Source organism: Theropithecus gelada, chromosome 7b (assembly GCF_003255815.1).
Source record: "Theropithecus gelada isolate Dixy chromosome 7b, Tgel_1.0, whole genome shotgun sequence".
Taxonomy (NCBI): Eukaryota; Metazoa; Chordata; class Mammalia; order Primates; family Cercopithecidae; genus Theropithecus; species Theropithecus gelada.
The window spans coordinates 106,292,984-106,318,528 of NC_037675.1; the positions used below are offsets into that span (position 1 = coordinate 106,292,984).

At 59.5% G+C, this 25,545-nt stretch overlaps 1 protein-coding gene across 3 annotated transcripts; it reads left to right on the forward strand.

Moving 5' to 3' along the window:
* The first annotated feature begins 753 nt into the window (after window positions 1-753).
* ADSSL1 (adenylosuccinate synthase like 1) lies at window positions 754-23,807 on the forward strand. 3 transcript variants are annotated; one of them, XM_025391467.1, is made up of 14 exons: window positions 757-1,012; window positions 11,180-11,282; window positions 14,808-14,874; window positions 14,922-14,923; window positions 15,774-15,824; window positions 16,196-16,262; window positions 17,095-17,202; window positions 17,331-17,412; window positions 17,609-17,735; window positions 18,330-18,484; window positions 19,555-19,679; window positions 20,624-20,721; window positions 22,065-22,214; window positions 23,451-23,807. In XM_025391467.1, the coding sequence occupies exons 1-14, from the start codon at window positions 821-823 to the stop codon at window positions 23,501-23,503; spliced, it is 1,380 nt and encodes a 459-aa protein (XP_025247252.1). In that variant the 5' UTR covers window positions 757-820; the 3' UTR covers window positions 23,504-23,807. The 3 variants fall into 3 exon arrangements, with proteins under 3 accessions (XP_025247251.1, XP_025247252.1, XP_025247253.1); XM_025391466.1 differs by lacking the exon at window positions 14,922-14,923 and having other exon boundaries at window positions 754-1,012; window positions 14,808-14,870; XM_025391468.1 differs by lacking the exons at window positions 757-1,012; window positions 14,922-14,923 and adding an exon at window positions 6,019-6,388 and having other exon boundaries at window positions 14,808-14,870; window positions 16,213-16,262.
* Window positions 23,808-25,545: the final 1,738 nt, after the last annotated feature.

Sequence of the window (25,545 nt, forward strand, 5' to 3'; positions counted from 1 at the left end):
CCCTCCACAGGCTGGGACGGGAAGGTCTGGAGTGGGGCCTCTTGGAAACCTGGGCCCCACGTTGGTGTGCATCCCTGGGGGTTGCTCCCATGCCAGCCAGGTGACGCTGACAGCATGGGTCCCTTTACCCCAGACTTGGGTGCTGAGGGCCGGAGCTCCATGCTGGAGCCCGCCTGCTCGCTACAGCCAGGCCCGAGCCACAGCGCTCCGGGGCGGGACGCGGGGCCCCTGCCGTGGGGCCGAGGTGCGTGCAGTTGCTGGGACACACGCGCTGCGCGGCTCTTCGCGGCCGCCAGAGGGCGCGCGCGCGCGCGCCCAGGGGACTCGGGGTTCCGCGCGGGGCAGGTGCGCTCCCCGAGAGTGCGGACCCTCCAGGTGGGGTGCAGAACGCAGATCCCCTTTTGCAAACCGCACTCCTTCCCTGGAGGGGATGACCACCTCCGCAGTTGCTGGAACCCCGAAGTCCTGGGCCCGGCAGGGGCCTGGCGGGGTGAGGTCGCGGTGCACAAGCCCTGGTCCCCGACGGCCTAGCGAGAAACTGCCTCCGTTGGCAAAGTCGTGGGGCGCCCCAGGCCCTCTGCCTGCCTGGCCGTCGGTCTACGCGCCCCCTCACCTCTAAAGTGCTCGAGACTCAACTGGGCTTCCCGGGCGGCTGCGAAGGGGCGGGGATTTGGCGGCCGGAGGTCAACGGGGCGTCACTGCGCCCGCCCTGGCCCGCCCCCGGCCCGCCCCCTGCCCCGGCCCCGGTCCATTTAATGGCGCGGACGCCGGCGGCGGCGGGCTCCGGGCCGGGCCAGCGCAGCGGAAGAGCCGAGCCAGCATGTCCGGGACCCGAGCCTCCAACGACCGGCCCCCCGGCGCGGGCGGCGTCAAGCGGGGGCGGCTGCAGCAGGAGGCGGCGGCGACCGGCTCCCGCGTGACGGTGGTGCTGGGCGCGCAGTGGGGGGACGAGGGCAAAGGCAAGGTGGTGGACCTGCTGGCCACGGACGCCGACATCATCAGCCGCTGCCAGGTGCGGGCTGGGGCGCCGGGTCCCTCCCCCACCGCCCAGCGAGCCCCCCTCCCCGGACCCAGACGGCCCCTGTCCTCCCATGTCCTGGCCGGTCACTCACCCGCTTGGATGCCTTCCCTCCGGGAGCACCTTTCCCAGGGCCACCCCACCCATGCACGCACACGCACCACTTACACAACCCCCGACCCACACACACCGCCCTCCCTCCACCCACCCCCTCCTCCACCATCTGGGCAGCTGGCCAGGGCACAGCTATAAATACAAGTCGCTGAGTTGGGGACACCCGATCCTCAGGGGGTGGCGCATGCCATCGGCGTGACGCTGCACCCTCCATGGGGGAACCGGAGGACCCAGCCCCAGGGTGGTTTGAGGACCCTCGGGACACCCCCCTTCCTCATTTGCAGTGATCACCTGGGGCCTGTCTGGGTCTGGGACAGGGCTTAGCTGGCTCCCCGCATGGTCGGCAGGTGGTGGAGGGGGTGAAAGCTGCCTGCTGGGTGGGGTTGACCCCGGTGAGTCAGCTAAGGAGAGGCAGAGGTGGAAGGGGGCCAGGCCGTCCTGGGGGGCAGTTGGGGCCGGGCCTGAGGGAGGGTGCTTGGGATGATCCTAGCCAGACATGGGAGAGGGAGGGCCACAGACTTCTGGCCAGGGTGACCTGGTGGCTGGCAGTGCCACCGAGGAGGCCAGACCCGCTTTGTCCCCCAGGGCCGAGGGCGGGGCCTCTGACAGCCCGCGGCTGCTCTCAGCGCCCCCATCTGTTCTGACTGAGCTGGACACTGGGCAGTCTCTCGGCTGCCACCCTGGAGCTGCCTGCCCCATGCCAGGGCAGCCAAGTCTGCTGCCCATGGGCTGACTTACAGCTCCAGGCACAAAGGGGTCTACTTTGGGACGCATGCGTCTGGGGTTTGGAGTCCGCCTGGGGCTGTTGCCAATAATGGAACAAGGGCCCCTGCACAGCCCCTTCTCCGGGTTCTGTGGCCTCCTTCCTGAGCTCCGGAGAGGAGAGCTGGGGCTCGCGACGATCCCTGTCAGAGAAGGGAGTCAGCCCAGCACCCTGCGTGGCTCAGGGCTGTCTGAGCCCATCCTGCCGGAAGGGACTGTGGCTTCCTAGAAAGTTCTTCCTGGAACGGTGGGGGACCTCCCCCACTCGCTCTCCATCCTAAGCAGCAGGCAAGCTCGTCTCTCGCTCCGCAGATCCCCCAGGTCCTAGAGGTGGTCCTCCGCCCATGCTCCCTCCACGCTGCCTCTGCCCGCCACCTCGTCCCCGGCCGCCAGGGGGCGTGTCCAGTGCTCTACGGCTCTTCACCCTCCAGGGCGCCCTCAGCGTGGGGCAGCCGCGGCTCCCCACCCTCCTCAGACCTCTGCTCCCGTGAGGCCCAGGCCCCTCCCTATGAGCTGCCGGCTCTGGTGGACGCCGTGCACTTCTGCAGGGCGGGCTGGGGCCGCCACAGCTGCTCTACAAGCGTTCAGCCCGCTCCACTGCCAGCTGTGGAGGTGGTTCTGGATCTGGGCCCTCTCTGCTGTGCCCCCGCTCTGTCCCCCCACAGCCCCGCTCACTCGCAGCTGCAGACAGGAGCGCGGAGGGCGCAGCAGGCTGGAGCCCATCCCACACTCGGGCCACCAGGCTGCCCCCGCCAGGCCACCCCACAGCCTGAAAGAGCGCCTGGCTCTCCAAGCCAGTGGGAATAAAAGAGGTCTGTCCCTGGAGCCCACAGCTGTCCCCCTCCAGCCTCCTCAAAAGCCAGTGAGGCAGGAGCATCCTGAAGAGCTCCTTCACAGGGGAACGGAGGCTCAAGTGCGGAGGAATGAGAGTCACTGCCACGTTTGGAGCCCCCACGGGTGCCACGTGCCCACCATGATAGCCAAGGGCCTGGCCCTTTGTCCCCACCCGTGAGTGCGGGGACCGAGCTGGATCTCAGCGGGGTGCTGCTCTGCAAAGGGAAGGTCAGGGACCTGTCTTCTTTGGGGCCCCAGCCCCAGGCTCTCTGCGAATGCTCAGTGATCCCCGACCTCACAGTGCCATCTCTCCTCTTAGCGGTGGGGGCTTTCCCCTGCCACCGGGCTCCCAGCATCTCCCCTGTTCTTATGCATACCATGTCTGACCACCCCATGTCGTCAGAGGCTGGCAGAGTGAGGATCTGGCTGGATCTCCCCAGGGAAGACTGCCTCTTTTCTTACTTGGAGTGTGGATGCCTGAAGCCAGATGAAGGTACCCGACATGGGGGTTTCCAGGCACACAGAGGCCCGACCTTGCCCTCTCACTCGAGGGGCTGAGCAGAGGACAGAGCAAGGGCGGAGTGGTCCAGGTGGTAAAAGTGCATGCAGTAGGCAGAGCAGGCTGGGCCGCATCTGGGAGACAGGCTGGCTGCCAGGAGGGCTGAAGCTACCAGCCCTGGCAACCAGTCTGCTCTGCTCCCCAGTCCCCGAAGGGTCGCCTGGGCCTGGGGCCACCCTGAGTGTTCGCTATGCTCCTTCCCTGGCTGCCCAAGCCTCTGCACACCCAGGCTCTGGTTCTGCCCTCTGCTGACGCCTGCACCAGCAGAGCCATCACTTCGAGCCCAGCTCCCAAACCCCCTGGTGGTTCCTGGCACTTGGCAAGAGTCCCTGCTTTGCTCACCCTGGACATGGACTTTCCACCCTGCCCAGAGGTGATCTGGGGCTGCCCAAAGCCCCGCACGGCTCGCCTCATTCTTTTCCCATCCTGGTCGTTTGGGGCCTGTGGTCAGAGTGCACCTGGGGGCCCCTGAGAGTGTCCTCGCCTCCCACAGTCTCTCGCCTTGAGTCCACCTTTAGGACCTGTTTTCTGGACAGCCTCCCTTCTCCAGGCTGAGCCTATATTGTGCATCCCCCACCTCGTGCCCACACCCCCACCTCCACACCTGGGCCGTCCTTCCTCCACTCCAGGGTGGCTCTGGGTCTGTTAGGCTGCACTATGCCCCCTGGCCCCACTGTGCCACCTTCCTCCTTGCCTGCTCCTGAGCCTCTCTCCCCTCCAGGCTGAGTCTCCTCTGAGCCAGCTCTGCCCTCCCTGCTCTGCGGCCACATCACGTTGCCTGCCTCTCTGTGCTGGGGTCCTGTGTTCCCTCTCTCCTCTCTGGGCACGGACACCCCATCCTACTTCCGAGGGGTCCCCAGGCACCTCCGCCTGTGCTTCCTCCCTCATGTCCATGGCATTTCCTTCCCCTGTGTGCCCCGCCTGCACGTCCGGCTCGTACCCCTCAGATGGGCAGCTGAGGACAGGCACAGCTGGGCCTCCCCTACCCCCATTCCCAGGCTGGCAGTGCCTGGCCTTTACCCCCTAGTTCCTCCTTCCATCTCCAAGCTACTTCCTCTGGATAACTGGGCTCCCTGCCCAGGACCACAAGGCTCTGGTGAGCCCTGGCCTGGTTTAGAATCCCCGTCCTTCTGCCGCAGTGCAGACCTCAGGGCACTGGGTTGTTTATGTCTGGCCATGCCCAATACATGGGCTGAAGGGGCCTGCCCTGGGTCTCCATAGTGCACTCCCAGCCTCCCATGCCCTCCAGCTCTAGCTAGAGCCCTGTCCAGCTGGCGGACAGGGGTGGAAAGCTGTGGCCATGTATGCAGGGGTGTGAGACCACAGGCTGTTCCCACAGTGTCTTCTGTGGTGTGGCAGCACCAGGTGGGAGCTGGCATCCTGTGCATTGAGGGCCCCTGTGCTGTGGCTGTCATGGCTCTGGGCGCTGTCTCCAAGGGGCCATCAGGTAACGCTTTGCCTCAGGCTCCAGGGTGCACCAGAGACCTTCTGGGAGTCGGAGGGGCAGCTGCCTTGGCCGGGGAGTGCCTGGGGTTGCTTCTAGAAAGGGGTCTTCCCCTACCCCACCTCTGCACTGGTGATGGTGCTGGTCACTGGGCCATGGCTCCAGGACAGAGGGTCCCTGCAGTTAAACACAGCCCTGCCTCATTGCGGGAACACCAGTCCCAGGCAGCCGAGACCTGCATACCTGTCGGTTCTGTCCCAGGCCTCACCCCACTACCAAAAGGGGCAGAGAACAATTCCTCTGGGTTGAAGGAATGAGTGAATGGTGGGAACCTGCAAGCAGAACCCAGAAGGGAGTGAAACAGTGTAAGTGGCTGAACCCACCGCACCACACTGGTAGTCACAGGTGCGTGCACACTGGGCGCCAGGGCCCCTTGCTCTGTGCCGGGCATAGTTGTCATACAAACTGCCATTGGGTGCCAGTGCCAAGAGGTTGGGCCCCAGGAGCCTCACAGCCTCTGAGAAGCACCGTCAGCCTCCCCCGGCGCTCGCCACTCTGCTCGCTTCACTGTCTGGCGTGAGCTCGCTGACAGCCAGGCACTGGGCCAGGGCTGGGGATGGACACAGAGGCAGGAGAGCTGGTTGCTCCCATTCCAGGGGCAGAGGTGCAAACAACCACTCCACTGTCCCCTCCTCCCCAAGCCTGCATGAGAGCTTAACCAGGAGGTGGTATAGCATGGGCCTGGCACAGCTAGGGCTGAGGGGGAAGCGGGCAGAGTGCAGTGGCGTTGGGGCATGGCACCGTCAGAGATGTAGTCTGCTAATGCTGTGGGGAGAAGGCTCTGGAGCATGGGAGGTAGCAAGCCTCGTCCCAGGTGCTGTTGCAGGTAGGGCTGACGATGGGAGCTGCATCGCAGGAGAGAAAGGGGCCTCCTTGGGAACACTGGGCCAAGCAGACGCTGTGGCCAGAGGAGTCATCCATGGCATTAAGGGGCCTGTGGACTGCAGGGCAGTGGCCAAGTGGGCCGGGAGTGGAGGGGGCCCTGGCAGGTCAAAGGTCAATGGACAGCCCCCAAGCCAGGCAGATGGCAGGTGGCATCCCAAGGGTTTAGGGACGGGATGGACAGGAGCAGGACGATGGCTGGAGGGCAAGGCTGGGACACGCGCAGGTGACAAGCTCAGTGCAGGGGCAGGGCATGCGCCATCTGGGCAGTGTGGAGGTGAGGGGCAAGGACAAAGCCTGTGTGTGTAGAGGCCTTGCAGGTGTCAGCAGCGTGGCGTCGGCATGGTGGGGAGGAGCGTGGCGCTGGCGTGGTGGGGAGGAGCGTGGCACCGGCGTGGTGGGGAGGAGCTGCGGGGTGGCAACCCAGAGGCAAGGAGGTGGGCAGAGGCCCCCGGAACTGGCCCTGCCCCTCAGCCCAGCCCCAGGTCACAGCACAGCCCTCCCCTGGCTGCCTCCAAGGAGTTCCCAGCTACTGAGTGGCCACTCCACGCCAGCTCAGCCCACACCTCACCTTCCCAGTGCCTGTGGAGGCCCAACCAGGGTGACGCTGGGAGAGGAGAGGGCTTGGAGGAGCCACAGGTCAAATGCAGGAGGCCACACCTGCCTGCCCAGGAGGACTGCAGGAGCCGGGTCCTTAACACCTGGAGGGGAGCGGGTGGGTGCAGTGGCTCACATCTGTAATTCCAGCACTTTGGGAGGCTGAGGCGGGTGGATCACTTGAGGTCAGGAGTTCAAGACCAGCCTGGCCAAGTGAAACCCAGTCTCTACTAAAAATACAAAAATTAGCTGGGCATGGTGGCAGGCGCCTGTAATCCCAGCTACTGGGGAGGGTGAGGTAGGAGAACAGCTTGAACCCAGGAGGCAGAGGTTGCCATGAGCCAAGATCACGCCATTGCACACCAACCTGGGTGACAGAGTGAGACCATGTCTCAAAAAAAAAAAAAAAAAAAATCCATTGTTGAAGCTGTCCAGGCTGTGTATTTGTTTTGGCAGCCCTGGCAGACTACAGATAGTCAGATGATATGGAGAAAGATGTAGAGAGATATTTACTTATCAATATAGGTACATATATAAAATGCCTGCAGGGAGCGGCAATGGTGGGAGGACTGAGGAGCGGCCCCGAGATGTGCTGTGGGTGGTCTGAGGGTGCGCACAGCCTCCTGGAGGGGAGGGTCCTGAGTGGGGCAGTGGGGACAGGGCTGGCCACAGGGCCGTGCCTTCCCTGGCCCCCAGAGGGGTGAGTTGGCTAGACCCAAGGGACAAAGCAGGGGTCCGAGCTGTGTCTGGTTCCTGAGTGGGCCTTGTCCCCTCTTCCCTCGTCCAGTATGGAGACAGCCTCTTTTCCTGAACTCCCTGCCACCAGGGAGGCGGCTGGCAGGGATGTCCCCTAGGGACTTTGAGTGACCAGCCAGACTAGGCAGAGAGTGGTAGGGGAGACTCCAGTGTCCTGACCCAAGGCTCCACCACAGAGGGGAAGACCCCAGGAGAAACCTGGAGGCAGGTAGAAAGTGCCAGGGGGCCACCAGGCTCCCTGGGTACCCCTAACTCTGGGCCCCCAGCCTGATCTGAGCCTTTGGGTACAGGTCACTCAAGGCAGGTGTTCTGCGCCGTCCATCTTTGTATCTTCTCTCTCACTTGCACCCTTGCCTCACTGTGCTTCTGAGAGTTGGGGGCGTACCTTAATCTACTATCCCTTACCTGGCAAACAGTGGAAAGGTGGCATGATGTGTCCCTGCAGCTGCTATACCTCTAGGGGCCATCATTCATGCCATGGCTCTGTGACAGCACCCCCCAGAGTTGTGCAGTGTGCAACATGGGTGACCGCCCATGGCAGCTCACAGCATGTGGCTCAGCCCATTGGCCATGCAGGGGGCTCCTTTCCTAGGAGCAACAGGCCTGGGCTTCCTCTCCACCTGTAGGGGCAGCAGTGGGCATCTTAGGTAAATGCAGGACTCTGCAGCCCCTAGAGGACCCTGAGTGGTGGCTGAAGGATGGATGTGCCCATGGCCTTCCCTGAGCTCAGGTGCCTCAGCTCTGCTTTTAGAGGAGCAGGGCAGCCGAGGGGTGCCTGGCAGAGAGAGGCCTGCCAGCTGGACATGAGGACCCTGGAGCTTGGCCTGAGGGGCTGTGGTGGGAGCCATGCCTAAGCAGAGCTGTCCTGTGGCACACACTCAACCCTGGCTCTTCTGCCCGTCACTTATCTCCATGAGGTAGGAAAGACAGAGTGAGCACGGCTGCCCTGGGGGCTCAGCACTGGGGGGATGGTGACAGGACTTAGGGCTCAGGGCCGGGCTGCCTGGGACAAGCAGACCCTGAGAGGCCCCCTGTGGCAGGATCCGTAGACCCATCTACTGGGCCAGCAGGGGCCAGGAAAGGAGAGGAGGGAGACCGGTGGGGCTGGAGGCACCGGTGCGTCTGTGCAAGAGGAGGAAGCCCTGTGAGAGGGCAACAGTCTCCCGACTGCCCTGCACACCATGCTGAGGGGCCTGGCATCCACCTGCAGCCCGAGGCAGCCCCAAGGGAAGGTCCCAGTCCCTCTCCAGGAAGGGCGGGGCTGGCCCTGATGTTTGGTCCCTCCTCAGCAGCCAGCCTCATGGTCAGCCTTGGCTGGTGGCTCCCATGGCAAGGCAGACCCTGGCCTGGACCTGAAGGCTCTGCCTTTGTGCAGAGCCCCGGCCTGACTGTACCAGCTTCCCTTTGTCCAGCCCTCCTCGGACGCCTTTGCTGTGGGAATCTCAGGCTGAAGCTGGAGGAAGGGCAGGAGGACTTCTTGTCCCCAACCTCTCACCACGTGCCTGTGCAGCCTGACATCCTGAGACCTCAACTGTGATGGGGAGGACAGACTGGGGTCTCTCCGGGGCCATCGTCCTGGGCTCCCCAGAACTGGGAAGGCCTGCGGGTCAGCAGGCCTCAGGCTCAGTGACCTGGGCTGGCTCCTGCTCCCAGGAGTGGCTTGGCACTGGCCCTGGCCCGGGGGTCATCGGACACCCACTGGCCCACGACAAGCCATGCCTGTTCCTAGGAGCCTGTGTTTGCCCCCAACAGAGCCAGGGTGTGCCCAGCGGGGCGTCCCTGGGCCTGCTGACATGGGCTCTGGGCACTCTGCCGTGGCAGGCAGCACTTGCCCTGACTGCCAGGTCATCCCTCGAGGCCTGCCCACCCCAGGCGGGGCTTTGTACAAGGGATAGGCTTCCCTTATCTCCGTTTCCCTACCTGTCCTCAGAGACCTCACCCCTGACTGCCCCCAAAAGGCAGCAGATGCAATCGTGGGCATGAACCTACTCTGTGACCCCCGCGGAGAGGAATTACCACACCACGTATGTGCCAAGGCAAGGACAGAGTAAGGGTGGGGGTCTCCAGGAGGGTGCGGTGACCCCCAAACCCAGAGTCTGTTCCAGTCACGCCAGGGCCTGCCCCGTCCCGATGGACTGAACCTGCACGCCCAGGGCTGACTCAGGGTCTGCTGAGCGGCACAGGCTGAGAGCCCCGCCCACCCACCCAGGCTGCGGAAGTGCCCTGACCCTCCACCTCCACCCTGCCTCGGCGCCTGGCAGCATTAGCTCCCCCAGGGCCTCCAGGTGCCCTCAGATCACCCTCCCTCCTGCCAGCAGGCTTCCCGCATCTCTCCACCTCCCAGGATCCCCACCCAGTTCACCCAGCACCGCCCCGCCCAGAGCCACTGTCCTGAACTGGTTTCCTGCAAGGACTGGGCCCAGCCAGGCAGGGCAGGCAGAATTCGGGGCGTGGGGGTGAGGACTCCTGCCCTGGGAAGGGGCCTCAGGGCTCTGAGTGCTGCCTAATCTCCCGATGTGTGACGTTAGGTCCCAGGAGGGCGAGCGCCCTGCCTGGCATCTCTGGATCTGCCCTCCCTCTGTCCCCAGGGTTGCCCTGGCACCAGCTGCCAGGGCTCTTTCCATGTAAATCTTGTCCAGATGCATCATGAGGAGCTAGTGCAGAGGGAGGGGGCCGCCGTCACTGAGGGTCCTGCCTGGGCAGGTAGGAAAGACTATGTGGGACATCCCAGTGCCAGGCATGTGAGGGTGGGAAGGGAGCTGAGACCCCCCTGCTGGGCAGAGAGCAGTGCAGTGTGGCTGGGAGGATCCCTCATGGGTAGACAAGTTGGGGGCTTTTCTGCTGGGAGGTGAGGCAGGAAGGTGGGGCTGGATCTGGACTTTGGAGTCCTGGGCAGAGTGGGCCCCAAAAGGGCAGTAGTGAAGGAAAGGCCAGACCAGTCTGTGGGGCAGGGTATCTGTGTGTGTCCCCCAGCACCCTGCCGGGACCCTGCTCACCTTCCAGGTGGAGCTCAAGGAGAGAGGGCAACAGGGAGGGTCCCCCATGCCATCCTGTGGCTGGCTGGAAGTGGGGCTGGAGACCTGGCCTTCTCTCGTGAGAGCTTCTGGGACTCCCTCCAGGCTCTGCCACACCTGGCCTACACGGGTGTCTTATGGTGGCATGAAGACCAAAAGGTGCTGGAGGGACACCCCTTGCCATTGGTGGGGGCCTGGCTTCAGGGGCAATGGGCCATTGTGGGGCATCAGAGATGCTGCTCCTTCCTCAGCTGTGAAGCGGGGACTCCTGCCTACATGTAGGGGAGCCCTATGAGCTGTGCCTTGGGGCTGGAGTGTCCCTGCAATTGTCATGCCACCAGCCCACCTGGCCTGTAGGAGCAGAGGGTGGGGGCAGCAGCGGACACCCACTGGACCTGTGCCCTGCTAAGCAGAGCCAAGCAAAAGGCAGGAGGGCTTTGGTTGTTGCCCCACCTGGAGAGGGTCCCTACTTTATCTCCAGCTTCCACTGGCAGAAGAGGCCCTTTGGGAGCCTAAGGCAGTGGCGTCCAGGGCGGTGGCCCAGTCTGCTTGTGTCATGTGGCTATCTCCTGGCAGGAGGGGATTGAGTCTGCACATCCTAGTCCCAGGCCCTCTCCCCACCTGCAGCAGGAGTCCCCCAGAGAGGGGAGCCTGTGGCTGGGTGTTCCCCAGAACAGGGCTGGCTCAGAACAGCTTTTGCCTTTTCATTTTAGATGGGAGGTACCTGCTCAAAGGGAAGGGTCCCTGCTAAAGAGGGTGAGGGCAGGTTGGGCTGTGGCGGGGGCTGAATTCATGCTCTGCGGAAGGGTTGGGCCCTCACTCCTGCATGAAAGGAGAGAGCTCCAGAGTGGGGCCTGTGGCTGCAGAGACCTGTACCAAGCCACCTGGAAGTGTTGGCACCAGCCTGGGCCAGACCCTTCTAACATAGGCCCCTGACCAAACGGCTGCACTCCTTGCATGGTGCAGGATGCTCACATCCCAGTCCTGCACAGACGCAGCAGAGCTGGCCACCGAACCAGGCACCCCAAAATCCAACAGCAGTGCCCTGCAGGGACAGAGGAAGCCGCCTGTGGGTCAGTCCGTGTCCGGGGGGTCCTCAGTACCCAAGTGCCTTCAGCTCAGCCAGGTTTCTGTTCCAGGGGGGCAACAACGCTGGCCACACGGTGGTGGTGGATGGGAAGGAGTATGACTTCCACCTACTGCCCAGCGGCATCATCAACACCAAGGCTGTGTCCTTCATTGGTGAGTACCCTGCCCCCACCTGTATGTGAGCAGGAAAGGGGGTGTCAGCCAGCCCAGGATCCCCACTCGCAGGGGTACAGGGTACCAGAGCCTGGTGATGACGGCTCTAGCAGGAGGCTGGACCCTGGCCTCCACCTGCCCCACCAGGCACTGGTGCATAGAAACCTGCATAGCCCAGGCCTGGGCTGGGAACACAGCTGAGAGGACACCGGGCTGATGGGAGGAGGGCAGAGTCACATCCACCCGCAGGAGCGGGAGTGCCTGATCCCTGATCCCTCGCGTGCACACACTCTGCAAGACCACACGCCCACGTGCCTGTGACTGCATGTGCATACCTGTGAGTGAGCATGTGCTTGCGACAGGCCTGGCTTCTCGCTGCGTGGCGACCAGGCTATGTGGACAAGGCCATGCCCTTCCTGGCCCTGCCGGGCCATATGGCCGTCCTCTTGCCTGGGTTGCTGTGGCCACCTGGCAGCCCTGGTTCCAGCCCCTTCCCAGTCCATGCTGCAGAGGGACCTACTTCTACATCGCCTGCCCCCTCCTGGGTCCGGACACAGCCCCTCCCTGTGGACTTCACTGCAGCCACGGGTGACCACTCAGTGCTCCGAGAGGCGAGCCACCTCTGCCCCCAGGGTTCCGTGGCTCTCTTTCCCTCCCTCTCTTGGTCAGAAGCCTGCACTGTGCACCCTGGCCTCAGCTCTCAGCCCAAGACCCCCTTGCTCAGAGAAGCTTTTCCTGATCCCAGTGGCCAAGCCAGCCAGGCCCCTTCTTGTACTTTCCCTTCCAGCTCTTTCCAGACTACAGCAAGGCCATCCTTCTGACGTATCTGACCCCTTCTCAGCCTGTCAGGAAGTGGGGGCTCGGGCGCCTCAGATGTGTGCCCAGCAGATGGCATGGGCCTGAGCCCGTCGAATGTGAGCAGCGGGAGGAAGATAGAGCAGAGGTGGCTGCCGCAGGGGCCATGTGTGGTCAGGGGCTGAGCTGGAGTGACTCACCCAAGACTGTCCCCTTGGGTGCAGACCCAGTCCCTGGCCCTCCCAGCGGTGGAGTTAGGACAGTGTGGGGACGGTCCCTAGTTCACAGCAGGGAGGCCCTAAGCAGTGAGGTGGCCTGCCCGCCATGTCGCGGGAGCCCGTGGCCCTGGCAGACTGGGCAGTAGCGCTGGCTGGCCGCTCCCGGTTGTGCTGCAGGAAGCCTTCTCCAGCCGCCAGCCCCGTCCTGCCCAGCCCTGGGCCCCACATGGCGGGAAACAAGGCCAAGGAGGCACCGCTTAGCAAGTGGCAGGACGTGCCAGGGCTCACACAGACACCCTCAGCTTGCGACACTCCGGGCCTCTGCCACGTGTTTATTTTAGGATGCCGTGGCATTTGGGTGACCTTTTGTGCTCACTGTGGCTTACGTAGACTCCAGGTCACTCTTGTCTGGACTGAAGTCCTGTCTCCCTCAGCTGAGCCTGTGCCATGGCCAGCCTCAGCAGGAACTGGCAAAGGGAAAGGGGCTCCTTGGAGAGGCAGCAGGGCTTCCTGAAGGGCTTCGTCTTCAAGCAAAGGGTTTAGAGCTCAGGGGTATATTTGTGTTTTGTTTTTTGTTTTGAGACAGCGTCTCGCTGTGTCACTCAGGCTGGAGTGCAATGGCACAGTCCTAGCTCACTGCAGCCTCAACCTACTGGGCCCAAGGGATCCTTCTGCCTCAGTCTCCCAAGTAGCCAGGACTACAGGCTTGTGCCACCACACTCAGCTAGTACATATATGCTTTTTTTTTTTTTTTTTTTGAGACGGAGTCTCGCTCTGCCGCCCAGGCTGGAGTGTAGTGGCCGGATCTCAGCTCACTGCAAGCTCCGCCTCCCGGGTTCACGCCATTCTCCTGCCTCAGCCTCCGAGTAGCTGGGACTACAGGCGCCCGCCACTGCGCCCGGCTAGTTTTTTGTATTTTTTAGTAGAGACGGGGTTTCACCGTGTTCGCCAGGATGGTCTCGATCTCCTGACCTCGTGATCCGCCCATCTCGGCCTCCCAAAGTGCTGGGATTACAGGCTTGAGCCACCGCGCCCGGCCTTTTTTTTTTTTTTTTTTAAAGAAATGGGAGTCTTGCTATGTTGCCCAGGCTGGTCTCCAACTCCTGGCCTCAAGTGATCCTCCTGCCTCAGCATCGCAAAATGTTGGGATTATAGGCAAGAGCTTCCATGCCCCACCAGAGTGGTGCATTTATTACAGTCGATGGACCTGCATTGACACATCACCATCACCCAGCATCCACAGTCACCTTAGGGCTCACACTTGGCGCTGTACATTCTGCCAGTCTGGACAAATGTATGCTGTGTATTTGCCACCAGAGTATCATACAGACTTTTTTCACTGTCCTAAAAACCTCCGAGCTCAACCCGTTCATCTCTCCCTCCTCAACCCTCGGCAGCCACTCATGCTGTCTCCGTAGTTTTGCCTTTTTCAGAATCTTGGAGTTGGAATTGTACAGTATGTTGCCTTTTCAGATTGGCTTCTTCCACTCAGTAATATGCATTTAACTTTCATCTACATCTTTTCACGGCTTGATAGCTCATTTGTTTCCAGTGTTGAATAATACTCCACTGTCTGGAGGGACCACCGCTGACTTCTCCTTTTGTTTACTGACGGGCCTCTTGACTGCTGCCGAGTTCCGGCGATTATGAATAGAGCTTCTAAACATCCATGTGCAGGTTTCTGCGGGGACATCAATTTTCAGCTCCTTAAATACCAAGGAATGTGATTGTTTTGCAACCATCACCACCATCCACCTCCAGAACTTTCTTATCTTCACACACTGAAATGCTGAAACATCAAACAACTCCCCAGTCTCCCTCTCCCAGCCCCTGGTGCCTCCCATTCTACTTTCGATCTCTATGAATTTGACTCTTCCAGGGGCCTCATATAAGCGGAATCATCCTGTTTGTGTCCGTTTGTAACTGCCTTATTTCACTCAGCATCATGTCTTCGAGGCCCCTCCACGTTGCAGCCTGTGTCAGAATTTCCTTCCTATTTTAAGGCTGAATACTTTTCCATTATATGGATAGACGATGTTCTGCTTATCCATTCATCTGTCAATGGACAGCTCTTGGCTACTGTGAATAATGCTGCTGTGAACATAGGTGTGCCCATTTCATGCTGGGTTGTTTTTGTTTGTTTGTTTGTTTGTTTTTTGAGACAGTCACTCTGTCATCCAGAGTTCAGTGGCAGGATCTCAGCTCACTGCAACCTCTGCCTCCCAGGTTCAAGTGATTCTCCTGCCTCAGCCTCCCCAGTAGCTGGGATTACAGGCACGCACTACCATGCCCAGATTTTTTTTTTTTGTATTTTTAGTAGAGATGGGGTTTCACCATGTGGGCCAGGCTGGTTTTGAACTCCTGACCTCGAGGGATCCTCCTGCCTCAGCCTCCCAAAGTGCCAGGATTACAGGCATGAGCCACTGTACCCATTCACTTCATGCTGTTCTTAATGTACATTTTCCAATGTCTGGGACACAACTCTTGTCTCATGCCTCTGTCTCTCATGCAGGCAACGGGGTGGTCATCCACTTGCCAGGCTTGTTTGAGGAAGCAGAGAAGAATGAAAAGAAAGGTAAGTCCAAGCTCCTGCAGACTTGCCCTGTCCCAGACACGGTGCCCTGAGAGGTTGTGTTGGCTGGAGCCTCTCTGAGGGTTTCTCCCGCGGAGGGGACTGGCGGGGGTGGATTCCCAACACAGTTGGCTCAGCTCATCACTGGCTCTACCTGTGCAGAAAACGAGTGAGCCAGGCAACCCAGAGGCCTCAGACGCTGGCAGCCTTGGCATCACAGGGCCAGGTAGCACCTGCAGACTCAGGTCAGGAAGTCTGGGAAGGAGCCAGGGACCTGGACCAGACACCCAGTGGGAAGTGGGGACTGCTGGGCTCATTATGCCTGCAGGGAAGGATGTGGCTCCTGGGGGCTCTGAGGAGCATCTGGCCAGGCACACAGAGGCCTGCAGGCAGTGAGCGAGACCCACCAGCTGGGGGTGTGGGCAAGGCAGACCTAGTGTGGGTAGGGACAGACAGCAGCCTGAGTGGGTCTGGGAGGATGCTGAGCTCCAGCCTCACGCTCAAAGGCGGGATGGGTGTGAAAAGAACAAGGAGAATGTGATTCTGGGGACATGGGCACCAGGGGGTACCCAGACTGAGGCCCTGAGGGGGCAGGTCACCTTCAGAGTGGCTGCAGGTAGGGAGGAAGGCCAGGCACTCACACCAGCTCCGGCTCCCCAGCCCGGAGGGGTGAAGCCTGCAGGCATGAGAGTGGGCATCCCGGCGGGGGGTGGAGTGAGGGTCCGGGAGCCTCAGCTGGGGAGCAGGCAATGAGGGGCGGGCCTGCTGCTTGCTGTGCAACAGAGGTGGCCCTGTCGGCCCCCACATGCCTTACCCGGATGGGAGCCGGGCGAGCTAGCCCAGCCTTGGCCTCTCACGTGTGAGCTGCAGTGAACACTGACCCACCTGCATGCCGTGTCCCCACAGGCCTGAAGGACTGGGAGAAGAGGCTCATCATCTCTGACAGAGCCCACCTTGGTACGTTTCCCACTGGGGTACAGGGAACAGCCCCTCCTGCCCCCACCATTGCCAGCCGGCCCTGCTCCTCCACGGCCACCAAGATCAGGGAAGTCCCCAAGGCCTTCTTGTTCCACATGGCTCCGTTAGCTTGCATGTTATCCTTTTTAAAGAGCTTCAAGGTGGGAGCTGGGTCAGGGATCCCTAGCCCATTTGCAGATGGGGAAACTGAGCCCCAGACACTCATGGTCACACCCCAGTTTGTCCTCTTTGAAATCTCGACCACCCCCTTCCCAGGAGACTCAGGCCAGCAGGAGGTGAGTTCCATGTGTAAACATCTGTCCTCTGCTTCTCTCCCGTTCCCTGGTGCCCTCACCTGGCCCACCCGACAGTGTTCGATTTTCACCAGGCTGTCGATGGACTTCAGGAAGTGCAGCGCCAGGCACAAGAGGGGAAGAAGTAAGTCTGCCGGGACACTCTCACCCTCAGGGAGCCTTCTGGGCCCGCAAGCTGGTAGACTGTGGGGTGTGTCTGGTCCTGGGCACGAGGAGGGTACCTCAACCCACTCAAAGCCCCTGGAGAATGGCACCTGTCAAAATTCCACAGTGCATCACCCAACCCCCGGACGAGCCAGCCCGTCTCTCTCTGGGGTTGCACACTGTCCTTGCTGGCTGTCACTGCCACGCAGCCCCCCACAGGAGTGCATAAGCCCTACCGTAGCCTGTCACACCCACCATCTTTCCTGACTCCACACAGGCCCCAGGGAGGACATGAGGAACACTAAAAAAGTTTAGTAGAACCTCAGATGTGCCAAGGACACAGAAGTGAAGCAGATGAGTGTCCTCAGAGAGGTGATCACACACCCACTCACACTCTCACACAGGCAAGGGCACACACTCGTGCTCTCACATACACACCACACGCCCACGCATGCTCGCACAGGTATGCACATGTGCACGCACCGCACAAGCCCACACACCCACACAAATGCACAAAAGTACACACAGCCACACCTACATACACTCACACACGTGCACACACTCTGTGTGCACACATCCACACACAGGCACACACTCAGTGTGCACACATCCACACACAGGCACACACCGTACCAGTACATACATCCATGCGAGTGCGTACACCCACACTGCACACACTCACAGCTCAGCCAGACACAGGCAGCAATGGTGAGCACTGGAGTCATGAGCCGGCGGGGGTCATGGCCTCAGTGGGATGCCTGAGCTCCTTGGGGCTCCTGGGTTCTCATGGGCACCCCCTCCTCATCTTTCAGTATAGGCACCACCAAGAAGGGAATCGGACCCACCTACTCTTCCAAAGCTGCCCGGACGGGCCTCCGCATCTGCGACCTCCTGTCAGATTTCGATGAGTTTTCCTCCAGGTACCTGAGCCATCTGCAGTCCCGGGAGAGGATGGGGAGAGGTTGCCAGAAGGGTCTGTGGCTAGTGGGGAGGGCCCTGAGGACCAGTGTGGACCGTGACGGGGTGACAATGACTGTCCCTTGTGCAGATTCAAGAACCTGGCCCACCAGCACCAGTCGATGTTCCCCACCCTGGAAATAGACATTGAAGGCCAACTCAAAAGGCTCAAGGTGAAGCCGGGGCCGCAGTGTGGGGGCTGCGAAGTGCCCCTCCAGGGAGGCTGGTTGTCCTACCTGGTGCTCGTTGAACACCCTTGGGGCACAACCGTTATTAGGCATTGTTATGGGCTGGCCAACCTTCTTGGGGACGCAGGACTCCTCTGCCCCAGGTCACAGGCTCACTCTGCTGCTTGGTCCTTCCTTGCAGGGCTTTGCTGAGCGGATCAGACCCATGGTCCGAGATGGTGTTTACTTTATGTATGAGGCACTCCACGGCCCCCCCAAGAAGATCCTGGTGGAGGGTGCCAACGCCGCCCTCCTCGACATTGACTTCGGTATGTCCGGGAGGATGTGCGTGCCAGCGACCTTTCGTGCCTGCCAGGGAAGACCCAGCTGCGGAGAGCTGTGGGAACAGATGGGGGAGGGAGGGGCAGACCCGCTTTCCAAGGCCACAGTGCCATCCATGCCCATGGAAATGATCCTCATGTCCTTAGTGTTCCTATTGTCAGCAAGGGAAGGGAGAGGAGAAAGGGCTGGGCTAGAGATGAAAGAACAGGGTGACAAGGTAACAAGGTCAGGGGTGGGGCCAGGGAGCCTGGCAAGGTGGGTCAGAGCCAGCCCTTCCGACGGTCTGTACAGCCATATCCTGTCCTCACCCCCACAGGCGCACCAGCTTACCCTCACCCCCAAGGCGGCCTGGCCACCTCAGGCCATGCTGTGGGCAACTTCCTCCCCTCACCCCAGACTCTTATGTGAGCCACATAGCCCAGCACACAGCACCCATTCAGCCACTCCCCCAGGACAGGCTAGCGACCCCCACGGAGGGGACCCCCCATGGTCTGAACTGCCCGCTGCCCTTTACTGAGAAGGCTGGGTGGAGTAATCTACAGGGGATGACAGGTAGCCCCCTAACCTGCTCTGTCTTGCAGGGACCTACCCCTTTGTGACTTCATCCAACTGCACCGTGGGCGGCGTGTGCACAGGCCTAGGCATTCCCCCGCAGAACATAGGTGACGTGTATGGTGTGGTGAAGGCCTATACCACACGCGTGGGCATCGGGGCCTTCCCCACCGAACAGATCAACGTGAGTCCCGAGGCCCTCAGGACCCCATGGGAGGACAGGGAGGCCCGGCAGCGGTGCCAGGGGTGGGGTGAGCAGTGCCAGGGTGGGGGCTGTGGGGACCCTGCCTGTACCATTTCCCCATCTCCTACCAGGGCCCTTCCTGCTGTGCAGGCCAGGGTGGGGCTTAGTAAGAGGCACTGGGGTGGGCCTATTCCCACGGCCGCAGCACATGAGCTCACACAGGGTGTGCACATGGACACATGTACACATGACCTCACTCCCCTCGGAGTGTGAGGCCCACAGGCAAGTGGGGGCGCCTTGCAGCTCCTCAGGACACCCTCATTTGGGGTAGCTGGTGGACTCACCTTGGCTCAGGGAGGACACTAAGCACCTTCCCTCGGCCTTGTCCCCAGGTTGGGGGCGGTCCTCTGTCACAACCAAGCTAGAATTGGGGCTGAAAGCCAGCCCCCACAACCCCACCCAGCTCTCCAGCCTCAGGAAGGTTTCTGGAAGCTGCTGTGGCCCCAGAATCCTCAGGAGGCCCCAGCCTTCCTCTCTCAGCCTCAACCTGTGACCCTTGGTAGGGCAAGGACATGGCCCTTGTGCCTGAGCAGGAGGAAGGGCAGGTGCTGGGAGAGCCAACACAGGGAGGGGCGGATGCTCTCCAGAGAGGCTTGAGAGGGTGCAGGGATAGGTGTTAGGAGATACACACACCCCTGACCCCCAAAGCCAAGCTGCAGGGCCAGGCCCACCTCCCCCAGCTGCCCAAGGCAGGAGGGGAAGACGGCAAGGCTGCCAGTGCCTTCCCCAGCTCACAAAGCCTAGTGGTCTGGTGTGTTCAGGAAGAGTGCTCACCGGCTCACACGGCACTGTGGGCCAGGCCCTGCCCGTTGTGAGCCTCAGCTGCCGGACAGGCTTACCATGGACATGGGGATGTGGGGGAGCTAGACGTAAGGACTGTCGGCGGAGGCGGGGCAGCCTCAGGGATTCTGAGATCTGCGTGTGGGAAGGGGGAGGTGGGGGAGCAGCAGGGCCAGGCCGCAAAAGGCCCCCACCACAGTCCACGTGACATCTGCCCTGTTCTCATGTAGGAGATTGGAGACCTGCTGCAGACCCGCGGCCACGAGTGGGGGGTGACCACAGGCAGGAAGAGGCGCTGTGGCTGGCTCGACCTGATGATTCTGAGATATGCTCACATGGTCAATGGATTCACTGCGTAAGCAACCCATGCTGCTGCCATCCCCACTGGGACCGTCCCTGACTCCCGACACCTGCAGAGGCAAGCAGCACTTGACGCAGGGGCTGAGGGCCACCAAGTCTCCTTGGACAAGGTTTCCCACTGATCTCGACCCTTCCACAAAGCACGGCCCAGGGGTTAGCGGTATGGAGGCCTGTGCAGGGTGTGTTGCAGCCAGCCCTGGGAGCACAAACTCCCACCCCAGGGCTGATGCCGTGAAGGATGAGGGCGTTCCGGCACTTGTAAAAGGTTAAAATGCTTCATGTGGAGACCGGAAGTCCCCAGGACGAAAGGATGCACCGTCATCCTGCTAGGAGGACAGAAGCACTGGTGCCGGCCTGTCGAGGCGTCCACTCTGCAGGCCCCTCTGCTCCTCACAGACTGGCCCAGGCTCCCCAGCTGTTCAGGCTGTCTGCCCGGCTGTTCAGGCTGTCTCCCAGGAATCAGAAAGAGGCTTTGCGTGATGGCTGGGCTCACGGCTTCCTCTCCAGCTCAGTCAGACAGGCCAAGGCTGTGAGTCACACATCTTCCACCAGGGTTGACAGCATCAGCCAAAATTCCTCGAGAATTAACCAGACCCCTCCTGGGTGGGTAGAGCCAACCCAGCAACAGGAAGCAGAGGAACCTAGTAGCTGAGGGTGTGGCGTCTGGGGTCCCTGACCCTCACTTTCCTTATGTGCAACGCAGGGTTCATGGCGCCAGCCTCACCGTGTGCTAGGGCTCAGGCTGTAGTGCTAGCTTGCCTGCCACTCATCTGCTCTGCAGCCCAGTTCCTAACAGGCCACCACCAAGTACTGGTCCGCAGCCCAGGGACTGGGGACCCCTGCTATAAATAACAGAAGTGAGAGGTGAAAAGCAAATGGAAGAAACCTCAGCATTGCTGACCACTTCGTGGGTTTGCCTGGCCCCTTTGCTTTCCACAGGCTGGCCCTGACGAAGCTGGACATCCTGGATGTACTGGGTGAGATTAAAGTCGGCATCTCGTACAAGCTGAACGGGAAGAGGATTCCCTATTTCCCAGGTATGTGAAGTGGGGCAGCCGTTCTGCCCATTGGGCCGAACGTTCTGCCCATTGGGCCGTTTCATGGGTATTGGAATAGATGGGACCTGTGACTTCTCAGAGAGGGGACAGTTCCCACATTCACAGGACACAGGGCAAGCAGCTTGCCTCCAGGGACCAGCCTCCATCATGGCTTTCGCCTCTCATGGGTTTCTCACCACAATGTTCCCCGGGAGGCCTGGCCGGGCAGGGGTGGCTGCAGGCGCCTTCCAGTGCTGTGGGAATGGCAAGGGGGACAGACTACGCGCCTGGGACCCTGGGGGTCCTTCAGCTGCCTTGGGGAAAAGGCCCACCTGCAGGGAGCCACGGGAGGCACACAGGAGTTAGTGGATGCAGTCAGCTCTGGAAAACCTAAAGCTCTATGCAGATGTACAGGATAACTATTTCATCTGAGAAAATATGCTTTGTGGTGAGATTTTAAAGATCTAACTGGGATCCCTGCTCCCGTGTACCCCTTCTTCTGGAAAGCATGAAGGAGATGCCATTTTCCTGGGTTTCACAGTTTCGTGTACATCTGGACGTGCCCCCTCAACCTCAGTCCAGGGTCATGTTCTGACCCCCACAATGGCTTCCTCCCCAGCGGCCCTGGGTGAGCTGCCCCTGGCTGGTCTCCATTCAGCAGATCTGTGTAGACCACAGAGGGCCACCTGGCCACAGGAGCCGTGTGTGTCCTTGCAGGCAGTGTCCCTGACCCTCCTGACCCTTGACCTTTGAGAGGATGCACTGCTGAGGCCTGCAAGGTCTCCTCATGGTGGTCCAGGGTCCCAGGAGGACATGCAAACACTGCCTGGCTCCAAGGCTCAAACACATTTGCAGCGAGAACCTGTGTTCCAGCATCTTCCATCTGTAAGGGTGGTCGTCTTCTACCATGAGCCACGGAGTCCTGCACAGAGCGGAGGTCCCTGCCCTCTGGGAGCTGATGTTGTTGGGGTGGGAGGACATAGATGCTTCAGGATCCCTTAGTGCTTCAGGATTCTAGAGTCTCAGAATTTCCAAGCCAAGGCTTGGAGTGCCTCAGCTGATGTCACAGTGGAGGTTCTAGCAGAGTGGGTAGCACATATGTGTCATGTCCCTCTGGTCTGGAAGGCATGTAGTCAGTGTCTGAGCCCCACTGCTGTCCCCTGCTCACCACCCAACACTGAGAAAATCAAACTGGGCCACGTGCCCACTTGCTGCCTTCCTCATTGCTGAGTCCCTGAACAAGGAGGCCCTGGATGGGGGTGGCCGTGTCACCAAATATTTGCTTCCTTGGTGATAGGAGAGAGGTCTGTGGGCCCCACTCATCTCCTGTGCGCTTCCCCCAGCTAACCAGGAGATGCTTCAGAAGGTCGAAGTCGAATATGAAACGCTGCCTGGCTGGAAAGCAGACACCACAGGCGCCAGGAGGTGGGAGGACCTGCCCCCGCAGGCCCAGAACTACATCCGCTTTGTGGAGAATCACGTGGGTGTCGCAGGTGGGTGCCCTGCATCCCCAGCCACCCTCCCTGCACCCTGGATGCCCCAAGGGGCCCACATCCCAGCGCAGGGCTTGGTGAGCAATAAGAAAACCAAGTGTGGTCACCAAGTGAATATATTGGATGGCAGGAGGGGAGGAGGACTCAGAGCTGGGGCAGCACGGCTCCTGTGGCCAGGGTGTGGGTGTGACCTTGCCAGGAGCCCCTGCGTCTCCGCATCCAGAACAACAGATGGGTCACATGCCAGCCATATGATTGTGTCGTATGTTTACTCTCATAGCCCAGGGGTGTTTGCACCTACAGAGAAAGGGCCTGCAGGGAGAGTCACTAAGTAACTAAGGTTGCCATTTCCAAGGGAGAAGGGAAGAGACTCCTGTTTTCTGCTGCGGGAGGATCAGTCCCCCAACATGCGCAACCTTCTTTTTTTTAATTTATTTATTTATTTTTTTAATTATAGATAGATAGATTTTTTTTTTTTCTTTTTGAGACAGAGTCTGGCTCTATCACCCAGGCTGGAGTGCAGTGGCACGGTCTTGGCTCACTGCAACCTCTGCTTCCCAGGTTCAAGCGATTCTCATGCCTGTCCCTCGAGTAGCTGGGACTACAGGTGCCCGTCACATGCCCAGCTAATTTTTTTTTTTTTTTTAGTAGAGACGGAGTTTCACCATATTAGCCAGGCTGGTCTCGATCTCCTGACCTCATGATCCACCCGCCTCAGCCTCCCAAAGTGCTGGGATTACAGGCGTGAGCCACTGCGCCCGGCTTGCACTACCTTTATAACTTAAAAATTAGAACTGTCTCCATTTGGAGAGAAAATAGCCCTTTTTACCAGATGAACTACACAGAAAGATACGACGCTAAAGAAAACTTTTGGCCGGGCGCGGTGGCTCATGCCTGTAATCCCAGCACTTTGGGAGGCCGAGGCGGGTGGATCACGAGGTCAGGAGATCGAGACCATCCTGGCGAACATGGTGAAACCCCGTCTCTACTAAAAATACAAAAAAAAATTAGCCGGGCGTGGTGGCGGGCGCCTGTAGCCCCAGCTACTTGGGAGGCTGAGGCAGGAGAATGGCGTGAACCCGGGAGGCGGAGCTTGCAGTGAGCCGAGATCGCGCCACTGCACTCCAGCGTGGGCGACAGAGCCAGACTCTGTCTCAAAAAAAAAAAAAAAAAAGAAAACTTTTCTGAATTTTCTGCCTCCAGTGTATATCATAACAGTCTTTTCTGCTTTTTCAGTCAAATGGGTTGGTGTTGGCAAGTCAAGAGAGTCAATGATCCAGCTGTTTTAGTCGCAGACTGAGCTGATCCCAACAGACCTGGCAGCGAAACAGCAGCAATCACGTTCCTCGGCAGCCACAACCGACACCAAAGCAGGAAAGCCGTTTTCTGTATTTTTCTATTTCTGTTCAACCTGTTGGTTTCTACAATGATTTTAAACATTGGAAAGCCAGCCTTGTGTATATTTTTAAAAATTCTGCTATTTAAAATGAGCCAAAGTGCTCAAAGCAGAGACCTTCTATGACACATTAGTGTCACATGGTTGCGTGTCCAGCTGAAGCAGTGTCATAATAAACATCTCCAATGGCCACTGAATGGGAGCAGTCATTACATGTTTGATTTAACTTTGTTTTTATTGCTTTTAAACACTGAAAGACAACAATTCACTGTGACAGGAGTCTGGACGATGCAGCTTCCTAGCTGCCCATGTTTTTTGGGTCACAAAGCCAAGCCTTGTGTTTACTCAGAAAATTAAATAGAACAAGCCCATATAAGAGACCAAGTGAATTAAATATGGTTTTTTTGTTTATTTGTTTTGTTTTGTTTTGAGATGCAGTCTTGCTCTGTCGCCCAGGCTGGAGTGCAGTGGCGCAATCTCAGCTCACCACAACCTCTGCCTCCCAGGTTCAAACGATTATCCTCCCTCAGCCTCCCGAGTAGCTGGGATTACAGGCGCCCGCCACCACGCCCAGCTAATTTTTGTATTTTTAATAGGGACGGGGTTTCACCATGTTAGCCAGGCTGGTCTCGAACGCCTGACCTCATGATCCGCCCGCCTCAACCTCCCAAAGTGCTGGGATTACAGGCGGGAGCCACCGCACCAGTGTGTTTAGTTTTAAAAAAACATATTTAGGCCAGGTGCGGTGGCTCAGAATTCGGAGTAAGTTTAGAAAAACAACTGCCCTTCCAGTATCCTTTCAAAGACAGGGAATCCTACAGAAAGGCCAGGCTGGTGGGGTTAGACCCTGAGCACTGTGGCTGTCAGCCGGTCTCACTAGCACAGGAAGTTCAGCAGGCTCTACTCACACGGCAGGGGCCCGGGGGCATAGGTTGGGTTATGAGATTACTGTGACTCCAGGGATTCAAGCAACTTTTCTAGACAGTGCCAAGAACAGCCCTCAGTGACCTGAGCGACAGGAAAGCCATGCAACTGCATGGCCCTGCCCCAGGCCACGGGCACTTGCTTCCTCAGGCCTGAGTCCCTCAGCAGCACAGCCACCTTGGGATAGGGTGGGACACACAGGCAGAAGTCAGCCTTTGAGTGTTCCCAGATGCTCTCCTTTCATAACATAGCAAGAGAGACAAAAAGGGAGCCTCGAGGCAGGGGTAAGCTCCTGGGGAGAGGGGGCTGAGGGCTTTCTCCACTGGGCCCTGGTATCTGCACTGGGCCGTCAAAGTCAAGTCATTTAAATAGAAATTTGAGAGCTGCAAAATAGGTTTTCAAACCTCTGTTTTGTAGTAGGTGCTAAATCTTCCACCAGAACACTAATTGTCATCGTTTTCCTCCCTCTCGGGATGGAATCCCGGCAGGCGTTTCACAGGGTAAAAAGACACCAACGCAGAGGGGAAATACTTCTCCCCCAGCACCAACTCACTCTCTTCCATGTGGACCAGAGCCAAGAGGCTCTGGCGACTGAGCGGTGGGTTAGTGCAGACAGCCAGGCCAATCATTCCAGTCTCCACTCCCTTCTTTTCAGTAGCAGATGTTTGGAGGGTCTGAGTGCTTATGGTAAGGGGCTCTCTCCACTTTGTATCACTAACACAGCCCCAGTGTAGATGGGGTCAGAGTGGTCTCTGTTGAATACATGGGTAAAAGACAAATTAGTGATAATTGTAGTGAATTATTATCGTTTTATGATAAGATTTATTCAGAATGGCATCCATTAGGAAGAAAAGTTGGACTTTCTGCTACAGAAGCAGGGCTCAGTCATTCTTTTTTTTTTTTTTTTTTTTTTGGTGGGGGGTTGCCCTTTTCCCCCGGGTTGGGGGGCGGGGCCCGGGTTCCCGCCCCCTTCCAGTTCCCCCTCCCGGGGTTTCCCCCTTTTTCCGTCTC